At 45.4% G+C, this 24,056-nt stretch overlaps 1 protein-coding gene across 2 annotated transcripts; it reads right to left on the reverse strand.

Moving 5' to 3' along the window:
- Positions 1-1,504: 1,504 nt before the first annotated feature.
- On the reverse strand, positions 1,505-15,575 carry SERPINA10 (serpin family A member 10). Of its 2 annotated transcripts, XM_063118000.1 has the most exons (6): positions 15,510-15,561; positions 14,571-14,624; positions 10,579-11,280; positions 5,980-6,253; positions 3,948-4,095; positions 1,505-1,716 (listed from the first exon to the last, which is right to left on the reverse strand). In XM_063118000.1, exons 3-6 carry the CDS (start codon positions 11,252-11,254, stop codon positions 1,525-1,527), a joined length of 1,290 nt encoding a protein of 429 aa, XP_062974070.1. In that variant the 5' UTR covers positions 11,255-11,280; positions 14,571-14,624; positions 15,510-15,561; the 3' UTR covers positions 1,505-1,524. The 2 variants fall into 2 exon arrangements, with proteins under 2 accessions (XP_062974070.1, XP_062974071.1); XM_063118001.1 differs by lacking the exon at positions 14,571-14,624 and having other exon boundaries at positions 15,510-15,575.
- Between the last annotated feature and the right edge of the window lie 8,481 nt (positions 15,576-24,056).

Here is a 24,056-nt window from a genome sequence, read left to right on the forward strand (position 1 = left end):
CCCCTCTCAATTATGCCTTTTAATGGTTCAGGTTCTTCAATTTGGAATACAAGGGCCCTCTACATTAAAAAAAAAAAGCCCTATTTATGAGCTTAGGAACTCCTAATATGCCTTTGTTATGGAAATGGGACCATATAGGTGAAATGGCTCTGCATATAAGATTAGGTGACACTTCCTCTCTCAGAAGCTTTAGTGTGGAACCTGGAAGCATAGACACGCGGCGAAGTATAGTAATTTAAAATAAAGCTATGCTATAATTTTAATGCTTATCTGGTGTATAAAAAAGAACTCAAGAGGATTTCCTTTCACCTTTTAATAAGAACAAATACCTCCAAAATGCATATAAATGATTTCATTAGTTTCATATCGCAATTTTGTTGTATAAATACTTTGTTTTAACTTCTAGTATTTCAGGTTGTAGTTTCTCTTTATCCAATACTTTAGAAATGATGAATCTAGTTTTTAATTAGTAGTTATTTCAAGCTATCATGCTTTTAGCTATGTCAGCAGCATTTTGTTTGTATTCATGCTAACATTTCTATTAAAATTTGCCTGCAACTTGCAGTTCTATTTAAAAAAGTTCTATTTATGCCAATACTTGAGAGAGACTGTATGAAGCTATTGTCAGCTTCTCTATTTCACAAATGCAATCAGCAAAACTATATTGATATCAGAAATCTGTTTTTTAAAATATATTGGTGTATGATAAAGATAATCTAATTTGTGAACGAATATGCGTGTGGTTACTTTTTCCAATGTGAAACACTGAATGCTTTACGCAAAATAAAACATAGGATATTTAAAGTACTTGCATGTTTTGGGTGGGATAGATCTAACATTTATAATTTTAAATTTAAATTGAAAAATCAAAACAAGGGCTAGCCAATCCTATATTTACTACAGTGACAGCTGCTCAGTGAAGCCTAATGCCAGTGCAATATACAGAGCGACTCACAAGTATTCGCTCCCCTTTGACGTGTACACGTTTTGTTGTGTTACAACCTGGAATCAAAATGGAGTTAATTGGCATGTTTTCCGTTTGATTTACACAACATACTCGGCACTTTGAAGGTGCAAGATATTTTTATTGTGGCACAAAAGTTAAGCAAAAATAAACTGGCATTTGTAGATTGTATAAGAATTCACCTCCTGTACTGTGACACCCCTAAAGAAACTCCGAGCTCCATTTTACTTCCAAAAATCAGCACACCCCAAGCTCCCATCCCTCCACCCCAAAAGATGCTGTTTACTTCAAATTGCACTTTTGGAGGCAAAGAGCAGCTGGGGGAATCTTTAGTGGGAAAATGATGTTAGGGAAAGCATAGTTCTGCACACGTAATTTCCTGGATACTGTGATGTTGAACAGGATTGAGGTTCCATGCACCTGCACAAAAACGTAAATGACCAGGGCAAACAAGACAATTTTAAGAAAGTGTTCTTAGTGTAACATGTAGGTTGACCCTTGGGGCAGTGGGTGGGGTTCATAGAAATAGAATATACCAAATAGAAATGCTTAGCTTTTATTCACAGCTCCATAGGGTTGATAACTCTGCCTGCAAACAGCAAAACCTTTAGAGTCTCTTCATAGATCATAAAAAGGAATGGCCGATTCACCCGGATGACCCGAGGCAACGCATATGCCATGATTTCTGATCCACTGACTGCTGCAGCTTCAGTTCCTCTCTCATCTACTTCAATAACAGCCCTTTGGAGAATCTAAAAATGTGGGGAATGTAAGGAGTTATAGCAAGGTGTCTGCATTTCCTGTCCACATCCCTGCCTCTTCACCAACATTGAGAAATGAGAACCAACTAGAAATTAACTCCTTGGAAATAAACATGAGCACAGGACTCTAGCCATTGTTGAAATGGCTTCCTGTTTTACATGACTGATAATTTCAACTTTAATAATGCTGTCCAGCAATTTACCCAGGAACACATTTAGGGAGCAATACTATGACCCCTAGACAGTGTCTGGGGGGACATAGGATTGTTTGGTTTCCTGGGTCTGAGCTCGTAGACTGAGCTTCGAACTGGAAGCCAGGAAAATCATGCTCCCCACTCCCTCCTCATCCCCATCATAGCTGACATGGAGAGAACCATGCCAGCTACTTCTTCACGCTCAGAAAACAGAGTGTGAAGATGGGGAAAGATAGGTGTTCCCAGGGGTAGGGAAGGGAGGAGACTGAGGCGGCTGCCTTATGCTGTTTCCTTTGGCTGCCTAAGCCTCCTTTCTGCTCTTGCTGAGGTGTCACTGCTAGATGGGCAAAATTGCCCATCTAGCAGAAATGCAGGGTGGGCTGGAATGCAAAAGCAAAGATTGCCTCCGTGCTGCTCCCGCCCTGCATAGGATTCCTGTCAGCCTCTGACAAGAATCACTATTGGATCGCACCCAAACTCATAGCATCATAGAATAGTAAGAGTTGGAAGGGGCCTATAAGGCCATCGAGTCCAACCCCCTGCTCATTGCAGGAATCCACCTTAAAGCATACCTGACACATGGATGTCAAGCTTCCTCTTGAATGCCTCTAGGGTGGGAGAGCCCACAACCTCCCTGGGTAATTGGTCCCAAACTAACCATGAGAAGGTTATGACAAGGTAATACGGATAGTTAATGCCATGGATTAGATACATTCCTATAGGACAATGTGGACCAGGTTGATTTAATACCCAGCTACCAGGTTGGGGCTAGGATGTTCTTTACTGTTTTGGGGACAGTTCCTGAGTACCTGGTTATATGTCACATTTGTTGATTGTCAATTATTTATATCCAGTATATCATTTATATGTACACTGGCTGGCTGGACGCTGGAAGCTAATATCTGAGGCCAAGCAGATGCGACATGAATGGCATGAAATGTGCACATTTACTGTGCACATTTTTGTCATATAAATAGCAGCTGCTGGAAAGTCTGAGAGAAGAGCTTCCTTTGAAATGCAAACAGACGCTTCAGAGAGCTGGTCATTTGTTTGGACTGTGGCAGGAGGGGAAAAAAAGTTAAACTACCCCTCACCATCCCAAAGCTGCTCAGGCTCCCTCATGGATGTTATTTACGTAAAATAATAATAATAATAATTAATAATAATAATTAATAATAATAATAATAATAATAAAAATAATAATAATATGTTAGTTTTACCCTACCCAGTGCCTGTTTACCCTACCCTGTGCCTGTTTGCATTCTCTTCCCCTCCTTATTGTTTTATTATGATTTTATTAGAATGTAAGCCTATGCGGCAGGGTCTTGCTATTTACTGTTTTACTCTGTACAGCACCATGTACACTGATGGTGCTATATAAATAAATTAATAATAATAATAATAATAATAATAATAATAATAATAATAATAGCAGCCCAGTTCATGCAATTTAAGGTCACGTTTAGTTTGGCCCCAAATATTTTAAGCAAGAAAAGTAAGGTATTCATCCCCTTCCCTCAAGGGCGATCAAACACAACTGAAACAGGATTCTCTACACCAGCCTTCCTCAACCTGGGGCGCTCCAGATGTGTTGGACTGCATCTCCCAGAATGCCCCAGCCCAACACATCTGGAGCGCCCCAGGTTGAGGAAGGCTGCTCTACACAGATCACCCTTTTAATTGGGTCCCGCGAAGGCAACCTTCTTTCCCAAGACCCAAATCCTAAATTTTAGGCTGCATACAAGGTGCCTCTTGGCTACATTATGGAGGTGCTCACATCACCAAACCAAGGCAAGCACCAACAGTTCTGACTTCACAAATCATCTGCTTGTGAACGGTGGGAATCTGCTTCTGCTTCTCTCCTGCCCCCAGAGGGGTGACCAGAACTGTCTAAACTGGCTGTTCCCTGCTTGCTGCTCAGCACAAAGATCTTCACACATCGCCCACCACAGGATGGGTCCATTTCATCCACTAAGTATCTTGGTGTTGGACACTATGCACTTCTTCGGGATAAACAATCATATTTACCTGTGATATTTTTGCATATCTCTGATCTGTCAGGTGGCTCAGGTCTGCTTTGTAAGAGAAAAGATCTTTAATTCCCAGATCTTGAAGCAAGTGATTCATGTGATAAGTCTGATCTAGTTTGAACTTTGGAAAGTAAATGTCCGTTTTCCTGTAATGCAAACAAACACAAGTGTGAGTTGAATGGGGAAGGTCCTAAAACTAGCTGTTGTGTACTTTGGCTGAATGTCATGGAGAATGTGCAGAAATGAACAGCCACCAGCAGGAAATGCTGAATATTGCCCATGGGAGTAGGTTTAGCTCCCATGCTGCTTGGCATCTATGGATGCTATAGCAAGTTTGAGCCCAGCAATACATAGATGATGAAGGAGATGAAGACCAAGCCCTATGAGGAAAGGTTGAAGGAGTTGGGTATGTTTAACTTGGGAGAAGAGACAAATAAGTGATATGACAGCCATTTGCAAATATCTGAAGACACAAAGATGACAGAGCAAATTTATATTCTGCTGTTTCAGAGGGTAGGACCCAAGCCAAGAGCAAATTGCAAGAAGAAGGATTTGGGCTATATTTTAGGATGAACTTCCTGGTGGGATGTGCTATTTGACATGGAACAGACTGCCAGAAAAATGGTTCCTTCATTAGAAGTTTTGAGCAGAAGCTGGATGGGTGATGTATCAGCACTAGTGATGCTGCAGAAATTCGAGATGGACTAAAATGTGATCAGGTTTCCAAAGATCCGACCTGCGGAATCCACCATGGACTGGCCGCCTCAGGCTGCACAGAATCCATGGACTTTTGGGCCTTTTTTGTTTTTGATTTTACTTTCCCGATCTGTACACAAATTAATTCGCAGGAAAATACACAAGTTTCTGCTGAGACTGGAAAATATGTGTGTATGTGTGTGTGTTGGGGGGGGGAGGAGTTGAGTAGAATGGGGAACAATATTAGGGTGACCATATTTTGGAAACCAAAAAGGAGGACAACATGGCTGCCCCCAAGGGGGCGTGCCCACCAACAAGTCCAGCTCCCAAGGGGCGTGCTCACCAACACGTCCAGCTGCAGGCCTGGGTGCTGGGAGGCAGGGCTGGAGGACCTGTTCCCAGAAGTCCAGGAACGAGGCCTCCAGCCCTCCCAGGGCCGAGATTGGCCTTTTGCTGGCCCGGCGCCGGCCCAGCATCGCTGGGGGAGGGAGCTGGGAGACCCGTTCTCAGAGAACGGGTCTCCCAGCTCCTCCCCCCCCCAGTGATGCAGGCCTTCTCCTGTGTGATGGCGCGCTTGCATCAGCACAAAGGAGAAGGGGAGAACGTCGCTGGGGGACGGGGGTTGTGAGACTCGTTCTGGGAGAACGGGTCTCCCAGCTCCCCCCCCCCCAGTGACACAGGCCTTGGCCAGGACCGTGATTTCCCCAGACATTTGGGGGGATTTTGAAATCTCCCCCCGGATCCCACTTGGGAGCAGGATTTCCGGATATCCCTAACCAGCACAATTCCTGCCTCAGCAGGGGGTTAGATGAGATGACATTGAGATCCTTTCAGTTTCATGATTCTATTAGGAAAACATTTTTGTTTTTTGTTTTGAATACCAACGCTTGATGTAGGGCTGGCCTAAGTCATTTTGCTGCCTGAGGGAAAGGACAGCCCTTCTCCACATCCCACATACAGAAGCTGGGTGGACTGGGAGTTGAAAAAGGCATTAACACTTACAATGGAATAGTACCAACCACCACAGCCAAAATAGCAGGCTAGTGCAGGGGCCCCAAGACAGGTTGCATAGCATTCATAGTTGGGTTATAGCCCCTAGCATTTTTTGTGAACCGCCCAGAGAGCTTCAGCTATTGGGTGGTATAAAAATGTAACAAATAAATAAACCCAATCTCAGCTACCCCCCCCCCCATTTCCCTCCTTACCGTTACCAATCCTTTCTTTCCTTCCCATCCCCAATTTCCCCTTTGAGCCATGATTCTGGTTTGCATCAAAGCATTCTGAATCTCCTATCTTAGCAATGAAAAGCATGACGTTTCTGCCATGGCTTGTACCTGGTCACCATGATTTTAAGCCAAGATTCCACAAGTTCACTGGTTAAATGGTCTTCAATGGACATATAATCTGCCCCCTTCTCCGGCATGACAACGAGAATGTGCGCACTCCCTTTGTACGGAAGCTTGAGCACGATGCACTGCAAGTTTTTATCTATAGTGAAGGCAATCTCCTCTGTCTTGAACATTGTTGGCACTTGGATGGTCTTGTAATTGTCTATATAGAAAGTTTCCACTTCTGTGAACTTGGTAGAAAATGGGTGTAGCCATCTGCCTGAGAAAATACACAATGGCAACCATTTATTTCATAATACTGGCATAATCCATATGAATTCTCAGTAACTTCAGGCCAACCCAAAGACAAATCCCATCTATTTCAATTGAAACATGTGCTTAACTCTCCCATCAAAATGGATGGGACTTAAAAGTGTGTAAATCTGGGTAAACGGCACACCTATTATTTTAATGTAAATGGTGTGTAATATTCTTGCCCTAATCCAATTGCACAGGATAATAGAGGTTCCTCTCATTAACCAGCTGCAGGGCTTTCCATTCTGTTAGAAAAGCAGTGATTAATTTTGCCAGTGGGGAGAACACAATTCATCCCCCTTTCCCCCTTTTTGAAGAGCTGGTAAATGCCCGTTTTCATGTAGCGGTGTGCAAAGATGCTCCACTGTTACAATACAGAGGGTTGATCTGAATGTTTATTCTACTGGTGAGTCCATCCTTTCCATTCCCAAAGACCCTGCTGTTCCCTGATCTCACCCGCTTCTCTCAGCAGGCCCCAGCATCACTTCCACCGTTCTTCAGAGAGTTCCCCCAACATTCTGGAGAAGATTTTCAGGGGACTGCAGAAGGAGGGGCTTGACAAAGATCACCTCCCCCGCATTCACCCAGCAGAAAAGCTCCATGGGATCAAAAGCCTCCTGCTGATGGAAGCAGCCCTTCCATCCGCAAGAGGCGTTTGCTGGATCAAATCCATACAGAGCCTTAGGGCATAGCCAGATGCAAATCAGCAGGTTGGTTGTACATCTACACCCTATGGATGCACGAGCAACTGCTATGATCTGCCCTTGGTAGTTTGGAAAGCCTGTGTTGTAAGATTTCCTATGTGGATAGAGACTGCATGAAGTTTGTGAACTGCCCAGGGAGCCTTGGCTATTGGGCGGTATAAAAATGCAATAAATAAGTTTGCACATCAACCGGTGCATGTGCATTTCACACTCCAGTTGCAGGTTCAGGTAACTCACAGAAGCCATCATGTCTGGGCACACAAACACACACCTATCACTTAGGACAAGCATCCTGAGATGCCATCTGGAAGAGCAAAATGGAAAGCACCTTCCAGTTAATCCCAGTTATGGTGTCCCTTATCATTGTCAAGCCATTTGTCTCTTCCTTAAGGATCCCACCTGTTCTCCGTGACCAAAGTTCAAATAAACTGCCAAGGAAACCAGAAGTGAAGGTGCTCTACAGTAAGTCTGTTATAGTAGGAACATATCTGACGCTACTTTCCCCCCAGAATTGAGGCTGACATAATTGAGGTGTTGTTGTTGTGCATGTAGAACACACTCAACCTATGGCCATATCTAGTCAGACAGGTTTTGTAGGACATACAGAACTTCTTAGACCAGAAATGGAAGCAGAACAAGGGACATTGGTTTGTACACTCTATCAATGGCTCCATCATAATATCTTCAAGTCTCTTCATAGCAATTGCCTGACTGATCCATTCACAGGAAAATAGGAAGTTGCCTTACACTGACTCAGACCCTTGGTCCATCTAGGCCAGTATTGGCGACACTGACTGGCAGCTGCTCTCCTAGGTTTCAGGTAGGATTCTTTCCTAGCCCTACCTGGAGAAGCCGGGGATCAAACCTGGGACCTTCTGCATGCAAAGCATGTGCTGTAGCCACACCCCATTTCCTCCATCCCCTCTGCATGTAGCCTTTTTTCATGGGTCATCCTCTTGTACCTCCCAGGCTCACTCTTGACTTGCAAAGTGTGCCATCCTTCATGCCTTTAGGATGCTTTTATCCCATTGGAGCCAATAGGATTTAAACGGCTGCACTGCACTTGGGTTAGAAGCCACACTTGTCCTTCCCCTTCCTTCACCAGCACACTTTAATTCCAACTCGGCAATTAAAGTGAAGGAGTGGGGGGGGGGAAATCAGAATGGGAGCTAAAAATATAGAAGAGAGATTAGGGGATATTTAATTGCAATGTCTTTTTGGTTGCCATGGAGCCCTTTTAAAATGTTTCTCAGAAGCAGCACCCAGTGGTGGAAATATTAGTTTCCAGCCCCTTTCTTCATAGATTGAACTGGAGGAAGGGCAGCCCGCCTTGATCTTCATTGTCATGTGAAATCCAGCCCATATAAGGTCAGCCCATATATTTGACCTGGCCAGCTCCTACCTTGGAGTGGAGCCCTAGTCTCACCTCTAAACCACATACACTGAATGCTGGGGGGGCGGAGGGGAGGAAGTTGGCCCAATCAACTTCTATACATGCATTAGAATGCATGGGTGGAACTCCTTCCATGCCTTCCAATGTATGCCCAGAGGTTGGGTGGGACCAGCAGGCAGAATCCACTCCATCCTCCATGCATAAGTGTGGTCTGAAGGTGAGAAGAGGCATCACAGATTCACACAATCGGTGTGTTTGGAAATCTAGGCAGTTTTAATACTGAGGATTAGGTTTGCTCTTCCAATGTTCCCTGATCTCCACCATATGGGACTGCCTGGCCTCGTGGGTTGACATGACTGATTGGGACTGATGCAGCACAATCATAGGCATGCATAGTACTAGGGCTGTGCATGGAACCCCCCCCCCCCCCGAACTGCTTCGTGGCCCGATCTGAAACTTTTGGATAGGGCCTGAACCGCTTCGGGTCGATCTGACCCTCCCCCGCTCCGCTCTGCGGAGTGAGATACGGAGGGCCGGATTGAGATTTTGCCCCCCTTCCCCACTTACTTGCCTCCACGGCGGATGACAGAGGCCGGTAAGTGGGGAAGGTGGGACAAAGTGGGAGCCGAATAATTTCTTGCCACATGGACTGCGGCGGCACTAGTGCCAGGTGAGCCCCTCCCCCCCCACTTACCTGCATCCGGAGCTCCGGATCAAGGCAAACTGCTTCACCTCAATCTGCAGCTCCCCTGACCCGATTTGGATCTGCCTTTGGCAGAGGCAGATCAGGTCACTCCGCTCCGGATTCGGGGAACCAAAACGGAGCGGAGCAGAGCCCTACATAGTACACAGTTGCCTTCCCATTGGGAACGGGGGTGCCCAGGGGAAAAGTGCCTGCTTATCCTCATGGACAAAGTGAGATGGCCACCTCTCTGTTGACAGATTTGGCGCACCGTTAAGGGTGGCGGCACAGAAGCCAGAGAGATCTGCCCCATAGGTCCAAACTATTAGGAAGCAAGAACATTGAAGTGAACAGAGTACATTTTAATGCAGTATGCCCAGGAGAAAGTCCTAATCAACAGTGCCCAATATTTATTAGTGAGAGAGGGTGTGCTGTTTGAATTTTCTACTTCAGACAGCACTGTTTTCTACTGACTGTGACTTTCCTTGGGATATTTCCTATGCTCCTAGTTCAGAGTATCATCAAATTTTGCAACGTTATTCTCCAATAAAAAAATACAAAGGAAAATGTGTATAGTAGGGGAAATAACATTCAAAAATGGATTATATTAGGAAAATTGTGTGTATTCGTCAAAATGCGCATATTAAGAGAAATGTGCTCAAAAATCCTTACAGATTTTCAGGGTTAACATAATAAAAAAAAAAGTTTCGTATTCACAATGAACTGAAGTTAAGACTGGAGAAATTCTCAAAGATGAAGATGAACCAAATGTAAGATTGCAAAAATCAGAATCCGACAGAATTTGCCCATCCTTAGCTACAGCTTTGAAAAGACAAGGACAAAAATTGCTCTCTGGAAGTGGTGAATGACCTATGCAGCCAGCATCCCTGGACACCAATAGCAACAAAGAACCCCCCCCCTCCATGCTATTAGTCCAGGAGAGCATATGCTTTGCATGTAGAAGGACCCAGGTTCAATCCCTGGCATCTCCTAGAAAGTCCAGGAATGAATCCTGCTCTGAACTCTGGAGGGCGACTGCCAGTCAGTCTTGAAAATACTGGGCTAGATGGACCAACGGTCTGTCTTATTCAGCATACGGCACTTCCCTATGTTCCAGTGTTGGACAGGGCTCATCAGATCCTATATAGATTACAATCTTTATAGACATTTATGGAAGCAACATTGACTTCAAAGAGGTTTCTCTTGAATAGCTCTAACCCATGGACTGCAGCTAGGGGTCTCTGCGCCTTTTGGGCCTCCTAATGAATACATTGTCTCTTCATTTGACAACCCATAAACAAGAGGAACACTTGAAACAAAATGGTGGCTGTGACAATGGGACTGGCTGGCAGTGCAACTTGTGGAACTGGCAATAGGAATTGGCCACTCTCAAGAGAACCTCTTTAGAATGGCTCTCCTGTCCAGCTAGCTGTTGACCAGAGCTCTGACATATGTCTTTTTTTAAAAAAAAAACACCCAATAAATACATCCACGATACAAGCAGCAGTTACCTCTAAATAGAATGTAATTCACCAGAATGATTTTCGCATTCTGATCAAATGCGTCAAACAACGTTGGGATTTTCCCTCTTGTCTTTTGTTTAATGTGCTCGTTGACAAGGTTTTTTGCGAAAGTAGAGTTGGAGAAATCAACTGTCAGAAAATCCATGTCGAAGTATTGCTTGGACAAGTTGAGGAAGATGTCCTTGATCTGGAAGTCTTTCTGGATGAAAGAGAAGCTGTTTTGCAAAAGAGTGAACTCTTCGTTCTTCGTGATGTTGACCCTCATCTGCTGGAACAAAGCCGGAAGCTGGTTCGCTCTTCCATTCAGAAGATGGAGATTTAGAGACTGAACTATTTGGTTGTGTGTTTCCCCACTGGAAGCCAGCAAGAAGGCCGCCAAAGTAAAAGACAGTGACAACGGAGAGAAGAAGACATTGTTGTCATGCTTCAGTGCTATTTTCCTGTAGAGATTGAATCCAAAATTGTTGATTTTTTCGGTGAAATTATGCATGGAGAATGCTGGTGTAAAGTTTTCTTCAGGTGGATCTAGCATAGTATTATGTGGATATTGTTCGTCTGTGTCATTGAGAGGCCAGAGGTTTTCACTCAAAACTCCAGCTGTTCCATTTGATAAGCACATCTTGGCACATAGTTGAAATAAAACAAGAAAAAATCCAGCTTTCATGATGTGCTTTATCAGTGAGCTTCTCCCTGGTGAAGGTAGATAGACAGAAATAGATAGAAATACATTATCCCTGTTGTCAAAAGTAAGATAGGCCTGGCTTCATGTGTTTTGGGGGTTCACCAGTTACCCCATCCAATCTTTATCTATGGAAGTTCATCTGGGGTTTATGATTTAGTTGTAATTATCTAAGGGGGATTCTACACGTAGTACTGAGGGCGCTTCCATGCGCCCCCAGTGCGGCCCCAAAGCGATCGTGTAACTTGCCTGGAGAAGAGACGAGGAAGCACCACCCACCTACTTCCTCGCCGGCCGGGACGGAGAGCTCTTCCGCCGAGCTCTCCGACCCGGCCGGCGAGGAGGTAGGTGGGTGGCGGCGGCGGCGGCGGCAAGGACGTCTCTTCCTCGTCTCTTCTCCAGGCAAGTTACACGATCGCTTTGGGGCTGCACTGGGGGTGCATGGAAGCGCCCTCAGTACGACGTGTGGAATCCCTCCATATGTATCTTTCCATATCTGTCCATGGTTTTCTTATTATTATTATTATTTTTATTATTATATTATTATTATTTATTTATATAGCACCATTTCTCTGGAAACCTTGTTTGTTAATACAGTCAATACATTGGAGGCATGGTGGGAAATCAAAATGATGGTTCCCAGACTCAGGCACTACCCACCATTTTCACCCCATTCGCTGCTGAGTACGTCAGAGGAGGGTTACCACTGCAAGACTGAGGGCCTTGCTAGACGAGGCCTTAGCGCGCTGTGAGGCCCGGTTTCTCTGCTGTGCATCCAGATGATGCACAGGGGAATCTGGGGTCCAGCCGCACTGAAGCCTCCCCTAACGCGCCATAAGCGAAGTCGCTTATGGCGCGCCTTTTCCGCAGCCCCGCGGAACATCTAGCAAGGTCCGTGGCTTTTTTGCGGCTACTCGCTTACTCGCGAGTAGCCAGGAAAAGCCACAGACTGGGCACAGCGCTCATACGAGCACTGTGCCCATCGGGCCGGGGGGGGGAGATAGGGGGGGAAGGCCGGATCGGCAGGAGAGGGGGATGGCGGAGGGCGGCACAGATCAGGGACGGGGAGGGAGGGCGGAGGGCAGCACAGATCGGGTAGGGAGGGCGGAGGGTGGCACAGATCAGGGAGGGTGGGCGGAGGGTGGCACAGATCGGGGAGGGAGGGCAGAGGGCGGCACAGATCAGGGAGGGATTGCGGAGGGCGGCACAGATCGGGGAGGGATGGCGGAGGGCGGCACAGATCGGGGACGGGGAGGGAGGGCGGAGGGTGGCACAGATCGGGGAGGGATGGTGGAGGGCGGCACAGATCGGGGAGGGAGGGCAGGGGGTGGCACAGATCGGGGAGGGTGGGTGGAGGGTGGCACAGATCGGGGAGGGATGGCGGAGGGCGGCACAGATCGGGGAGGGAGGGCAGGGGGTGGCACAGATTGGGGAGGGTGGGTGGAGGGTGGCACAGATTGGGGAGGGAGGGTGGAGGGTGGCACAGATCAGGGAGGGAGGGCGGAGGGTGGCACAGATCGGGGAGGGAGGGCGGAGGGCGGCACAGATTGGGGATGGGGAGGGAGGGCGGAGGGTGGCACAGATCGGGGAGGGAGGGTGGAGGGTGGCACAGATCAGGGAGGGATGGCGGAGGGTGGCACAGATCGGGGAGGGAGGGCGGAGGGCGGCACAGATCGGGGAGGGCGGGTGGAGGGTGGCACAGATTGGGGACGGGGAGGGAGGGCGGAGGGTGGCACAGATCGGGGAGGGAGGGCGGAGGGTGGCACAGATCGGGGAGGGAGGGCGGAGGGCGGCACAGATCAGGGACGGGGAGGGAGGGCGGGGAAAGAGTGGGCAGGAGGCATGGAAGGGGATCAGGAGCGGATGGGGGGGCTTAAGTAAAAAAACCCACTTACCTTGTCCGGAGTCTTCGGGGTGCACGTGGCCCCTTTAACAACAACAACAACAACAAATGGCCAACGCTGCAGGGCTTCTGGAGTCCTTGCGCGTCGTGCGTGTAGGAGGCGGGGTGGCGCGCGCTGAAGTTAGTGCGCCGTCGCCTCGCCTCCCTGCCGGCTTATCCGGCATCGTCTAGCAAGGCCCTGAGTCTACCACAGGATATATAGCTGTGGGGCCCCTTAAAGCTGGAGCTGGCTGGCCTTGCAAGATGGCAGCTCAGGTTGGGGTGGGGGGCACTTCATGTGTGAACCAGCCTTAAATGGTTCATGGATTGTCTCATAGGCTATGATGCAGAAATGGGTCCACGCCACACTCACTTCCCCTGTGGGATTCATTAGGCTGTTTTTCCTCGGGTGACGATATGAAAAGGAGGACAGGGCTCCTATATCTTTAACAGTTAAATAGAAAAGGGAATGTCAGCAGGTGTCATTTGTATGCCTGCAGCACCTGGTGGAATTCCCTCTTCATCACAACAGCTAAAGCTGCAGGAGCCCTGCCCTCTGGTCAAGAAGTTTATACAGCTTCAGTGCACTTTAATGGGACAGCACCCTCTTAGTGGGCATTTTTAGTGGCACTTCTCCTGCACATGGCAAGAAATAGTGATGTAAATCAGAAGGGTTGGCTTTTCTGAGCCTTTTAAAAAAATCACTAAAACTGGGAAATGGAGCGGGAGACGCGCAGGAGGATCACTGCATTGTCAAAATGATCCACAAAAAATCATGAGTGGTCAGTCGCAAGCATGCGATAAACTGCTCCTCTAAAGAAACTCATAGACTGAAAAGCTGAAATCAGACCCCCTCCAAGGTTCCACAGAAGCAATGCGCTTGTCGACACATTGCTTGCGTGCCATTGAGCCTAAATGTTTGGACAAAGAAAGGGCTCACCAATTTATTTATTTATTAACATTTATATATCATCTTATTTCTAAAAAAACCACCATCAAGGTGGTGTACATCAATTAAAAACAACAAAACCTTCACACCGTTTTAAAAACAGCAGTGACCAGAACATTAAAAGCATGAAAACATAATGAAATGACCAACGAAATCATGCCTTTATTTGGAACTCATCTGCAAGCTCTGAAGCTTGACTCAGAAGTGAAACCAATAAACCCTCTTGGTTTGCAGAAGCACCTGACAAGCTACTCACAAAATATCTGTATTCTGCAACTGAAGGGCTGCCTGATCCACCACTTGGAACTTCTACTGTTAGGCAATGAATATTCAAAGAATATTACTTACTTACTTACTTACCTACACACACAGAGAGAGAGAGAGAGAGAGAGAGAGAGAGAGAGAGAGAGAGAGAGAGAGAGAAAGAGCGAGCACCTGCTTTATAACAGGCCTGGAAAATATCAACATACCTTGAAAGCACTCAGGAAAGAAATGAGCATTGATGTATCATCTTAAAGTGATCGCTTTTTGAGGAACAAAAAGTTCAAAATATAGAATGTTATTTTTTAAAGGTTACAAATCTCTGTGGAGCTATTAACATTTTTCCCTTTAAAAATATTAAGGCATTTTAAAGTAGGAGTTAGGTTTTAAAATTCACTAAACAGAAATCTCAGTCATGCATTAATCAGCTACCACATTTAATCATAGAATCATAGAATCATAGAATAGCAGAGCTGGAAGGAGCCTACAAGGCCATCGAGTCCAACCCCCTGCTCAATGCAGGAATCCACCCTAAAGCATCCCCGACAGATGCTTGTCCAGCTGCCTCTTGAAGGCCTCTAGTATGGGAGAGCCCACAACCTCCCTAGGTAACTGATTCCATTGTCGCACTGCTCTAACAGTCAGGAAGTTTTTCCTGATGTCCAGCTGGAATCTGGCTTCCTTTAACTTGAGTCCATTATTCCGTGTCCTGCACTCTGGGAGGATCGAGAAGAGATCCTGGCCCTCCTCTGTGTGACAACCTTTTAAGTATTTGAAGAGTGCTATCATGTCTCCCCTCAATCTTCTCTTCTCCAGGCTAAACATGCCCAGTTCTTTCAGTCTCTTTTCATAGGGCTTTGTTCCAGACCCTTGATCATCCTGGTCGCCCTCCTCTGAACATGCTCCAGCTTGTCTGCGTCCTTCTTGAATTGTGGAGCCCAGAACTGGACGCAATACTCTAGATGAGGCCTAACCAGGGCCGAATCTACTTAATCTACTTTCCTGCCATTATATTCCTTAATATATCTTGCAATGGTCCTTGGACCCAAGCAATAAAGTTGTTGTTGTTATTATTATTATTATTATTATTATTATTATTATTATTATTATTATTATCCTTAAAATGAATTTTAATGTCTGTATCTTACCTACAGGTTAGCTTCTCTCTTACTTTTCTGAATCCAATACGGGAAAAAGAAAACAAGTTGCAATGAGTGGGATCTTGGGAGGCAAATATTTGCTATTCCAAAGTGTATCTCTATGCTTTTGTCTGTTGTAAATTAACTGAATGACAAACAGGAATATATTACTTTGCAAGGGGGTAATTGCTGCAAGAACCAGATTCCAGTAAGTACCATGTTTTGTTATAACTTTCAGAAACTCTAAAGTAAGCAGGACTGAACGCTCACCTTGGGTGGACTTTCCTATCCAGATACTTGGAAGAACTCTGTGTTTTCAGTTTAGTTTTCGAAGTTTGATTCTCAAGGATTCAAATTTTCTCATTAAGACAAGTGGTCCTCATGAGAAAAGGAGTCCAAGATGGGTGGGAGTTGTGAACCGCCCAGAGAGCTTTTTGTGAACTGACCAGAGAGCTTCGGCTATTGGGCAGTATAAAAATGAAATAAATAAATAAATAAAAAAGGAAATTTTAAAGGCACTATTACAAACAATCCCAACAAGGAAAAAAGATAGTAGACAACAGAAGAAACCAATGTGGCTCCACAAAAAGATTACGGATGACCTGAAAACAAAAAAGGACACATATAGGAAGTGGAAGGAAGGCCAGGCTCCAAACGAAGAGTACAGACGGGCAGCACAGAAGTGCAGGAATGGCGTCAGGAAGGCTAAAGATGAGAATGAGCTGAGGTGAGCAAGGAATGCTAGATTGCAGTTTGAGATTGATAAACAAATGGTCAAGGAACACCTAATTTCTTTGAACGAATTCAATTATCTAGGGCCCGATGGACTGCATCCTAGAGTAATAACTGAGTAATAATCCATCTTAGGCTGATACACCAACTACACCCTTATTTGGACAGAGATAGCCTAGCTACAGTTACCCATGCTCTGATAACCTCTCGTTTGGATTACTACAATGCATTATACATGGGACTGCCTTTGAAAATGGTCCGGAAACTTCAGCTGGTACAAAACAGGGCAGCCCGCCTACTAACAGGGACTGGCCGGCGAGACCACATCACGCCAGTTCTTCTACAACTTCTTTGGCTGCCAGTCCAGGTCTGGGCCCAATTCAAAGTGCTGGTATTAACATTCAAAGCCCTAAACAGTTTGGGGCCAGGTTATTTGAAGGAACACCTCCTCCCAAATGTGTCTGCCAGGACCTTAAGATCACCCACAGGAGTCCTTCTCCGTGAGCCCCTGCCAAAGGAAGAGAGGCAGGTGGCTACTAGGAGGAGGGCTTTCTCTGCTGTTGCACCCCGGCTGTGGAACGAGCTCCCCAGAGAGGTTTGGCTAGCACCTACACTGTATTCCTTCTGTCGCCAGCTGAAGACCTTTTTATTTTCTCAGTATTTTAACACCTATTAACTTAAATTTAAACTTTGCTGTTTTAATTCCATATTTTGACCTATATCAATTTTTGCTTTGTGGTTTTGTCCTGGTTGTACTTTTTATATTGTATTTTGTTTTTGTGTTTTTAGATTGTTGGTTATTTTTATGCTCTTCATAATTTTAATTTTTATGAACCACCTAGAGAGCTACGGCTATTGGGTGGTATAAAAACGTAATAAATAAATAAACAAATAAATAAATAAATAGGAGCTGGCTTCCAAATTGTGCAAAGTACTGGTTCCCTCTGTTAGGCCCTGGTTAGGCCTCATTTTGAGTATTGTGTCCAGTTCTCGGCACCACACTTCAAGAAGGATTCAGACAAGCTGGAGGGGGTTCAGAGGTGGGCAACGAGGATGATCAGGGGTCTGGAAACAAAGCCCTATGAGGAGGTTCTGAAAGAACTGGGCATGTTAACCTTGAGAAGAGAAGACTGAGGGGAGACATGATAGCACTCTTCAAATACTTGAAAGGTTGTCACACAGAGGAGGGCCAGGAGCTCTTCTCGATCATCCCAGAGTGCAGGACACAGAACAATGGGCTCAAGTTACAGGAAGCCAGATTCTGGCTGGACATCAGGAAAAACTTCCTGCTTGTTAGAGCAGTACAACAATGGAACCAATGACTTAGGGAGGTTGTGGGCTCTCCCACACTAGAGGCCTTCAAGAGGCAGCTAGGTAGCCATCCATCAGGTATGCTTTAAGGTGGATTCCTCAACTCAGCAGGGGGTTGGACGTGAGGGCCTTATAGGCCTCTTCCAGTTCAATTATTCTTTGATTCTATTCTATGATTCTATGAAATGCTCTACTGGAGAACACTGAGAACTTGCCATGGTGGTGGAAAAGAACTCCCTTTGTTTTGCAGACTTAGCATGAGTTTTTCTGTCTGGGTTCTAGTTGTTTTCCCTCTTGCCTCAGCTCAGGTGTATACCAAAGGGCTGACCAGGGTTTGCTCAGAGGGAGTGGGTGTTGGGGCGAGATTATGTCAACTGCCTGGGTCATTTCCACAAAGTAACCAGGACTTTACACTTGTCTGCAGCGGGCCCACACCTCCGGAACAAGTTGCCATCGGGGTCTGCCAGGCCCCATCATCATTGCAGACTTTGAAGAATCTTAGGCCTTAGCTAGACCTACTAGTTAGCCCGCGACGGAGGAGGGAAGATCTCGCGATGTGTTTATCATGCGATCCCTCCTCTGTTTACATGAGATATGAGACAACCTCAGAAGGAGAGGTGCTGCCCCCGCAGTTTTTTTGGGGGGGGATTAAAGGTAGGGTGACCATATAAAAGGAGGACAGGGTTCCTGTATCTTTAACAGTTGCATAGAAAAGGGAATTTCAGCAGGTGTCATTTGTACATATGGAGAACCTGGTGAAATTTCCTCTTCATCACAACAGTTAAAGCTTCAGGTGACCTGCCCTCTTTTAAATCTGGTTACTCTAGTATAGCTCCTGCTCCTTTAACTGTTGTGATGAAGAGGGAATTTCACCAGGTTCTCCATATATACAAATGACACCTGCTGAAATTCCCTTTTCTATGCAACTGTTAAAGATACAGGAGCCCTGTCCTCCTTTTCATATGGTCACCCTAATTAAAGGGGCAGCAGCCCATGAACACTCGTTGCAAAAGATAAGTTTTTTTAAATTTAAATTATTTCCCCCACTCCTCCCACCCTACCCCTGATGGGTGCAGTGCTCCTGAGGTGTGCTGTATCCTGTGCGCGGCTCCCAGCTCCTTGTGTGGAATCACGAGGAGCTGGGTCAACCCGCTGGCGCCCAGGCACACATTCCGCGGTCTCGGGCTCAGCCCGAAACTGCGGAAAAACCGGGCCTAAAGGGGAGGGAGAAATCCTGGGGCAAGGGAGGGATCATCCCTCCCTGATCCCGGGATCCCCTGTGTGTCATGTGGATGCACAGGGATGATCCCGGGGATCCCCCTAGGATTTCTCCTCATCTAGCTATGGTCTTACTACTTTAGTCCGGCCTTCCCCTAATTTTATTGGACTTGGTTGTAGCTACAGTTGCCTGTTGTAAGTTTTATTTTCTGCATTTGTTGCTTTTTTCAGAACGTCTGTTGCTGTTTTTATTGTGTTTTACTGTTTTATTGCCACATTGGCCTTTACTACGTCTTTTATTGTTGTATGCTGCTGCCTTGGGAGGGCACCTGCCCTGAAAGACAGCCCAAAAGTATTTCAAATAAATAAATTAGAATCTAAGTCCTGGCAGGGTCAGATACTTGCTTACTAAAGTGTTGTCAGACCATATCCTGAGAAAATGACAAATAATAATAATAATAATAATAATAATAATAATAATAATAATAATAATACCTGGAGCTGAGTCACAACGCTCTGCCCTGGAAAAATGAAATGCCAAAGAAATAATATGTTCTTAACAGCCCTTCTCTTTCTCTTTGTACAACCGAGATTGCTAAATTGCAGTTCCCTTGTACTGTGGGGATATAGTGCTGTGGGGTGGGGTGTGGTATTGTTGTTGTTGTTGCAGTATTGTCAGGCCCAAGACCTTCAGGGCAGTGCTCTCTGGAAAGGCCAGTGGTGGCTCTTCATAGTGCTGCACATTGTCCCTCATGAGGCACTGCCTCCCCACTCCGGATGCAACGAGAAGGCCGCTGTTTGGTCAGACACCAGGATGCAGCAATACCCTGCTGCCACCTCCTTCACTAAGTACAGAGAACAGGAGTAGTTGCAGAATCAGAACTGGTGAGAATCTAGCTGTAACTAGGGATGTCTGGATTTGTGGATTGAGCAGTGTCGTCCGTTCCGTTGTCCGTTCCCAGACGGATTTAAATTCTCCACCCCCACCCCCCTGTGTGGAAAAATACACAAATAACTCCGTAAGAAAGTTCGCAGCAATTCACATAATTATGTTAGTACGTACCATTTAGCATATTGTCCCCCATCGCATCCGACTTTTGCCCGCTTATATTTTCCAGCAGGTCATATGTCTCGGCAGAAACAAGCTTATTTTCCTGCAAATGAATTTGGGTAAATGTCGGGAAAGTAAAAAAAAAAAAAAGAATCAGAAAGTCCATGAACTCTATGTGGCTTGGGGAGGCTGATCCACAGCAGATTCTGCAAGTCGGATTCTTTGAAATCTGCACTTAGTTTGGTGTGTCTCAATTTTTTCCAGCATCCCTAGCTACAATTGTTATGTCTATTGACCAGAGAGAGTTAGAAAAAGGAGAAACAGTGACTGGATGATTACAGGAGACAATTATTTTGCTAGAAGAAATTCTGTAGTCAGGGGCCTTAGCTAGATGGGGCTTTATCCCGGGGTGAACCCTGGGATCATCCCTGTGCATCCACATGACTCACAGGGGATCCCAGGATCAGGGAGGGATCATCCCTCCCTTGCCCCAAGATATAGCCCTCCCCTTTGGCCCTGGTCTTTCCACGGAGACCGCAGAACATGTGGCCAAGTGCCCCAGGTTTACCCGGCTCTGCTCAATTCCTCGTGCGGAGCCAGGAGTGCTGCGCCCATCAGGGGTAGGGTGGGGGGAGCGAGAAAATAGAGTCAAATTAAAAAAAAAAACACCTTTAGTGCATGAGTGTTTCTGCGCTGCTGTCCCTTTAAAAAAATGGCGGACACGACACCTCTCATGCTGAGGTCGTCGCGTGTCACATGTAGACAGAGGAGGGATTTCACGTTAAACACAATGCGAGATCTTTCCTCATCCATCCCGGGATAGCAGGTAGGTCTAGCTAAGGCCACTATCTTCTAACAACCCCCTGAGGAAAGCCTTTGAATAAAGTGCAGGCCGAAACACGTTGCGCTTTGTGAAAATAAACGTTTTGCACCCTGAGAAGCCGTTTCTCCTTGTTCTGACCTGTGTTGGACGCTCTCCTTGTTTTGTTTTTGTTTTTCCACTGACCAAGAGATTCTGCTTTTAGGCAGAATGTATGAATGCTGCTGAGCCCCCCCAATTATCACTCAGGTTGCACCAACCACAAAGACTAGCAACATGCAGCCCAGGAAGAACATTGTGGCAAGGGGGAGATCAAGCTTGCCTCCTCCATCAGCCAGAGACAGAGTAGAGGGAGCTTTAAGAAGATAAGAAGTGCCATGCTGGATCAGACCGAGGGTCTATCTAGTCCAGCACGGCACCCGCTAGTTCACACAGTGGCCAACCAGTCATCGGCCAGGGACCAACAAAGCAGGACATGGTGCAATAGCACCCCCCCACCCATGTTCCTAACAACTGGTGCACACAGGCTTACTGCCTCTGATACTGGAGGTAGCACATAACCGTCAGGACTAGTAGCCATTGATAGCCTTTGCCTCCAGGAATTTATCCAACCCCATTTGAAAGCCATCCAAATTGGTGGCCATCACTACATCTTGTGGTAGCGAATTCCATAATTTATCTATGAGCTGTGTGAAGAAGCACTTCCTTTTATTTGTCCTGAATCTCCACCAATCAGCTTTCTTTCCTCTCCCTGCCAGGAAGAATATGTGGCCGAAACTACCAGTTGCCTTGGGACTTCAGAGTAGAAAAGAGGCATACCAGAGTAGAAAGGAGACAAGAGCTATTGGGAGACTTTATCTCCTGACTCCCAGAGAGACCATCAAGACAAGGTAGAGGCTACCTTGTCTTCTGGTTCTTTCCATCTACCAGCAGCAGGTGCTTCAGCTTTCCTCTTCTCTACTGATCCCTTTTCTTTTTACATCATGATTATGAGGTTGCAGACAAGAACAATCTCAACTTTTAATATCTTGACAATGCTTAGTAAATGCTTATCACGGTATAAGAAGATGATGATGATGATTGGAACATTTTCAGTGGTCTCCATGTGTGGGAATCATAAGGTTACAATCAATTTTGAATCTATGGAAAAGGTGGGACTTGAACCAAGTCACAAGATTCAAGTCTAAATGTAAGACCACATTGGCCATCACCTGGTATAAGGGGGCGGGGGAGGGCTCACCTTGCAAAAGCTGGTCCCAATAAGCTTTGTGATTAAATACCACTTCATTAAAAAAAATGGTATCATTGGAAAACATCTGGATATGCCATTTAAAATGGCTTTATTTATGCCTTGTTTCTAGGGAAACTCAAGTTCCACAGTTTTTAAAATTACACCAGGCTCAATCATACTCTGTAGCTTCTTTTGAAAAGCATGCATTCAAATACAGGGTACCGCTGTGCATTCCCTATAGAACACTGCACTTTACTAAAATTAGCTGGACAAAACATTCCTTTTTTTAGCCTTACATAATCCAGGGGGAGAAGCATTTTTAACCTTTAATACACCGCTTAATTTTTCAACAAAGGTGTAATGTAATATAATTGCTCTAGTCGTGATGGCCATATGCTACCTCCAATATCAGTGGCGGCACGCCTATGTACACCAGTTGCTGGGGAACATGGGTGGGAGAGTGCTGTTTGTCAGGAATTGACTTAGCAGAGATTAAGCAGCAGCACAGCAGCTTCAGCGTTTGACTCTCCCGCTTGGTTTCTGAGCTCCTTCCCTCAGGAAGAACTATACTCACACTACGTAAGGCTTTCTTCAGCAAAGATTTTACTGAGGCATATACGTATAACGTTTCTGTACAAAACACATCCAGCATCCACAACATCACCGACCAGCATCCACCACACCCATATTACATTTGTTCAACTTTATATACATTTTCATACACAGCATTGCACACAGTTTCATCAGCCAATTATTCAATTAACAGATGAGTCAGGAGGCCACCTCTCTTGTCCTTGACATTTTACAGTCCAGCACTGATATGTAGCACCTGTGCCAAAGTCCAATTTTTTCTTTCTTCCAGGGCTTAACCCTCTGTGGGTAAATTTTCCAGCCCTGACACTGTTGCACTTGTGTCTTGCTTGTAGGTTCCTCGGCGAGGGCTGGTTGACTAGAATGACTAGAATGTTGGACTAGATGGAGTGTTGTTCTGATTCAGCAGAGCTCTTCTTGCTGACATTTCACCTGCTGAAATTTCCCTTTTCTATACAACTGTTAAAGATACAGGAGCCCGTGAGGATAAAAGAAAATTATTACAAGTTTGTTTGGAGGTGGTACCTAACCCCTGTGAAATTAAATAAAATAAATAAGATGGATTCAGCAATATGTTGGAGAGGTTGTCAAGAGAAAGGAACGCATTTACATATGTGGTGGGAATGTGAATATGTACAAAAATTATGGAAAATGGTGTTTAATGAGATAAAATAAATTTTAGGAATGGAGATTGAAGAGACACCTATTGTGGCATTATTACCAGTTTATGGAGAACTGAATTGTAATCAAGAGACAAAAGAATTGATAATGAATTTGTTGACAGTAGCAAGACTAATGATATCTAGGAACTGGAAGATTCAAGGGGATTGTCATATAGAAGATTGGTATAAAGAAATATGGGATATTGCTATTAATGGTAAATTAACATGTAACATGAAAGTTTGAAGAGGAATGATAAAAACGAATGATTTTGAAGGAATATGGAAACAGTTTTTAGAATTTGTACTATTAAAGGGGAGAGGGAAAACACCTCCAGAGGAAGAAATGAGAGTTTGGAAATATGAATAAGATCCCGTGGTTGGAGGGAGCACACTTATGTTAATCATGTTATGCTAAATGGAACTAAGTTAGAACATATGTTATTAAATTATATTATTGTGTATTATGGGGCATTGTTTCATATTGTATTGTTGTATTGTTTGGATGTTTTTTAAAAATAAAATTATTTAAAAAAGAAAGAAAGAAAGAAATATACAGGAGCCCTATCCTCCTTTCTACATGGTCACCATACATTGAAGGACAACAGCAGGAGAAGTGTTTGTGCTCATGTCCTGCTTGTGGGTCCAGTGTCATAGCAAGTCCAGGGCCCTAGGGTTTGGAGCCCCCAACACAAATGACTTCCTGAACTTGCAGCAGTGGCTGCTTCTAGCCTGGCCCTGGCTGCAGACACACTGGGTCAGCTGCAAAAAGTGGCCCAGTGAACCTCAGTGACAGGCGAAGTGAGCATGCGCTGCAGCATGTCATTTTAAAATAACTCCTTTTTTTGAACTTTACATTTTGCGTAGCCGTGATCTGAACAAATCAAACGTTGCCTTTGAGTGAAACGGCCAATGAGGGCACAGGAGTGACATAAAGTCCACC

This window comes from Elgaria multicarinata, chromosome 2 (assembly GCF_023053635.1).
Source record: "Elgaria multicarinata webbii isolate HBS135686 ecotype San Diego chromosome 2, rElgMul1.1.pri, whole genome shotgun sequence".
Taxonomy (NCBI): domain Eukaryota; kingdom Metazoa; phylum Chordata; class Lepidosauria; order Squamata; family Anguidae; genus Elgaria; species Elgaria multicarinata.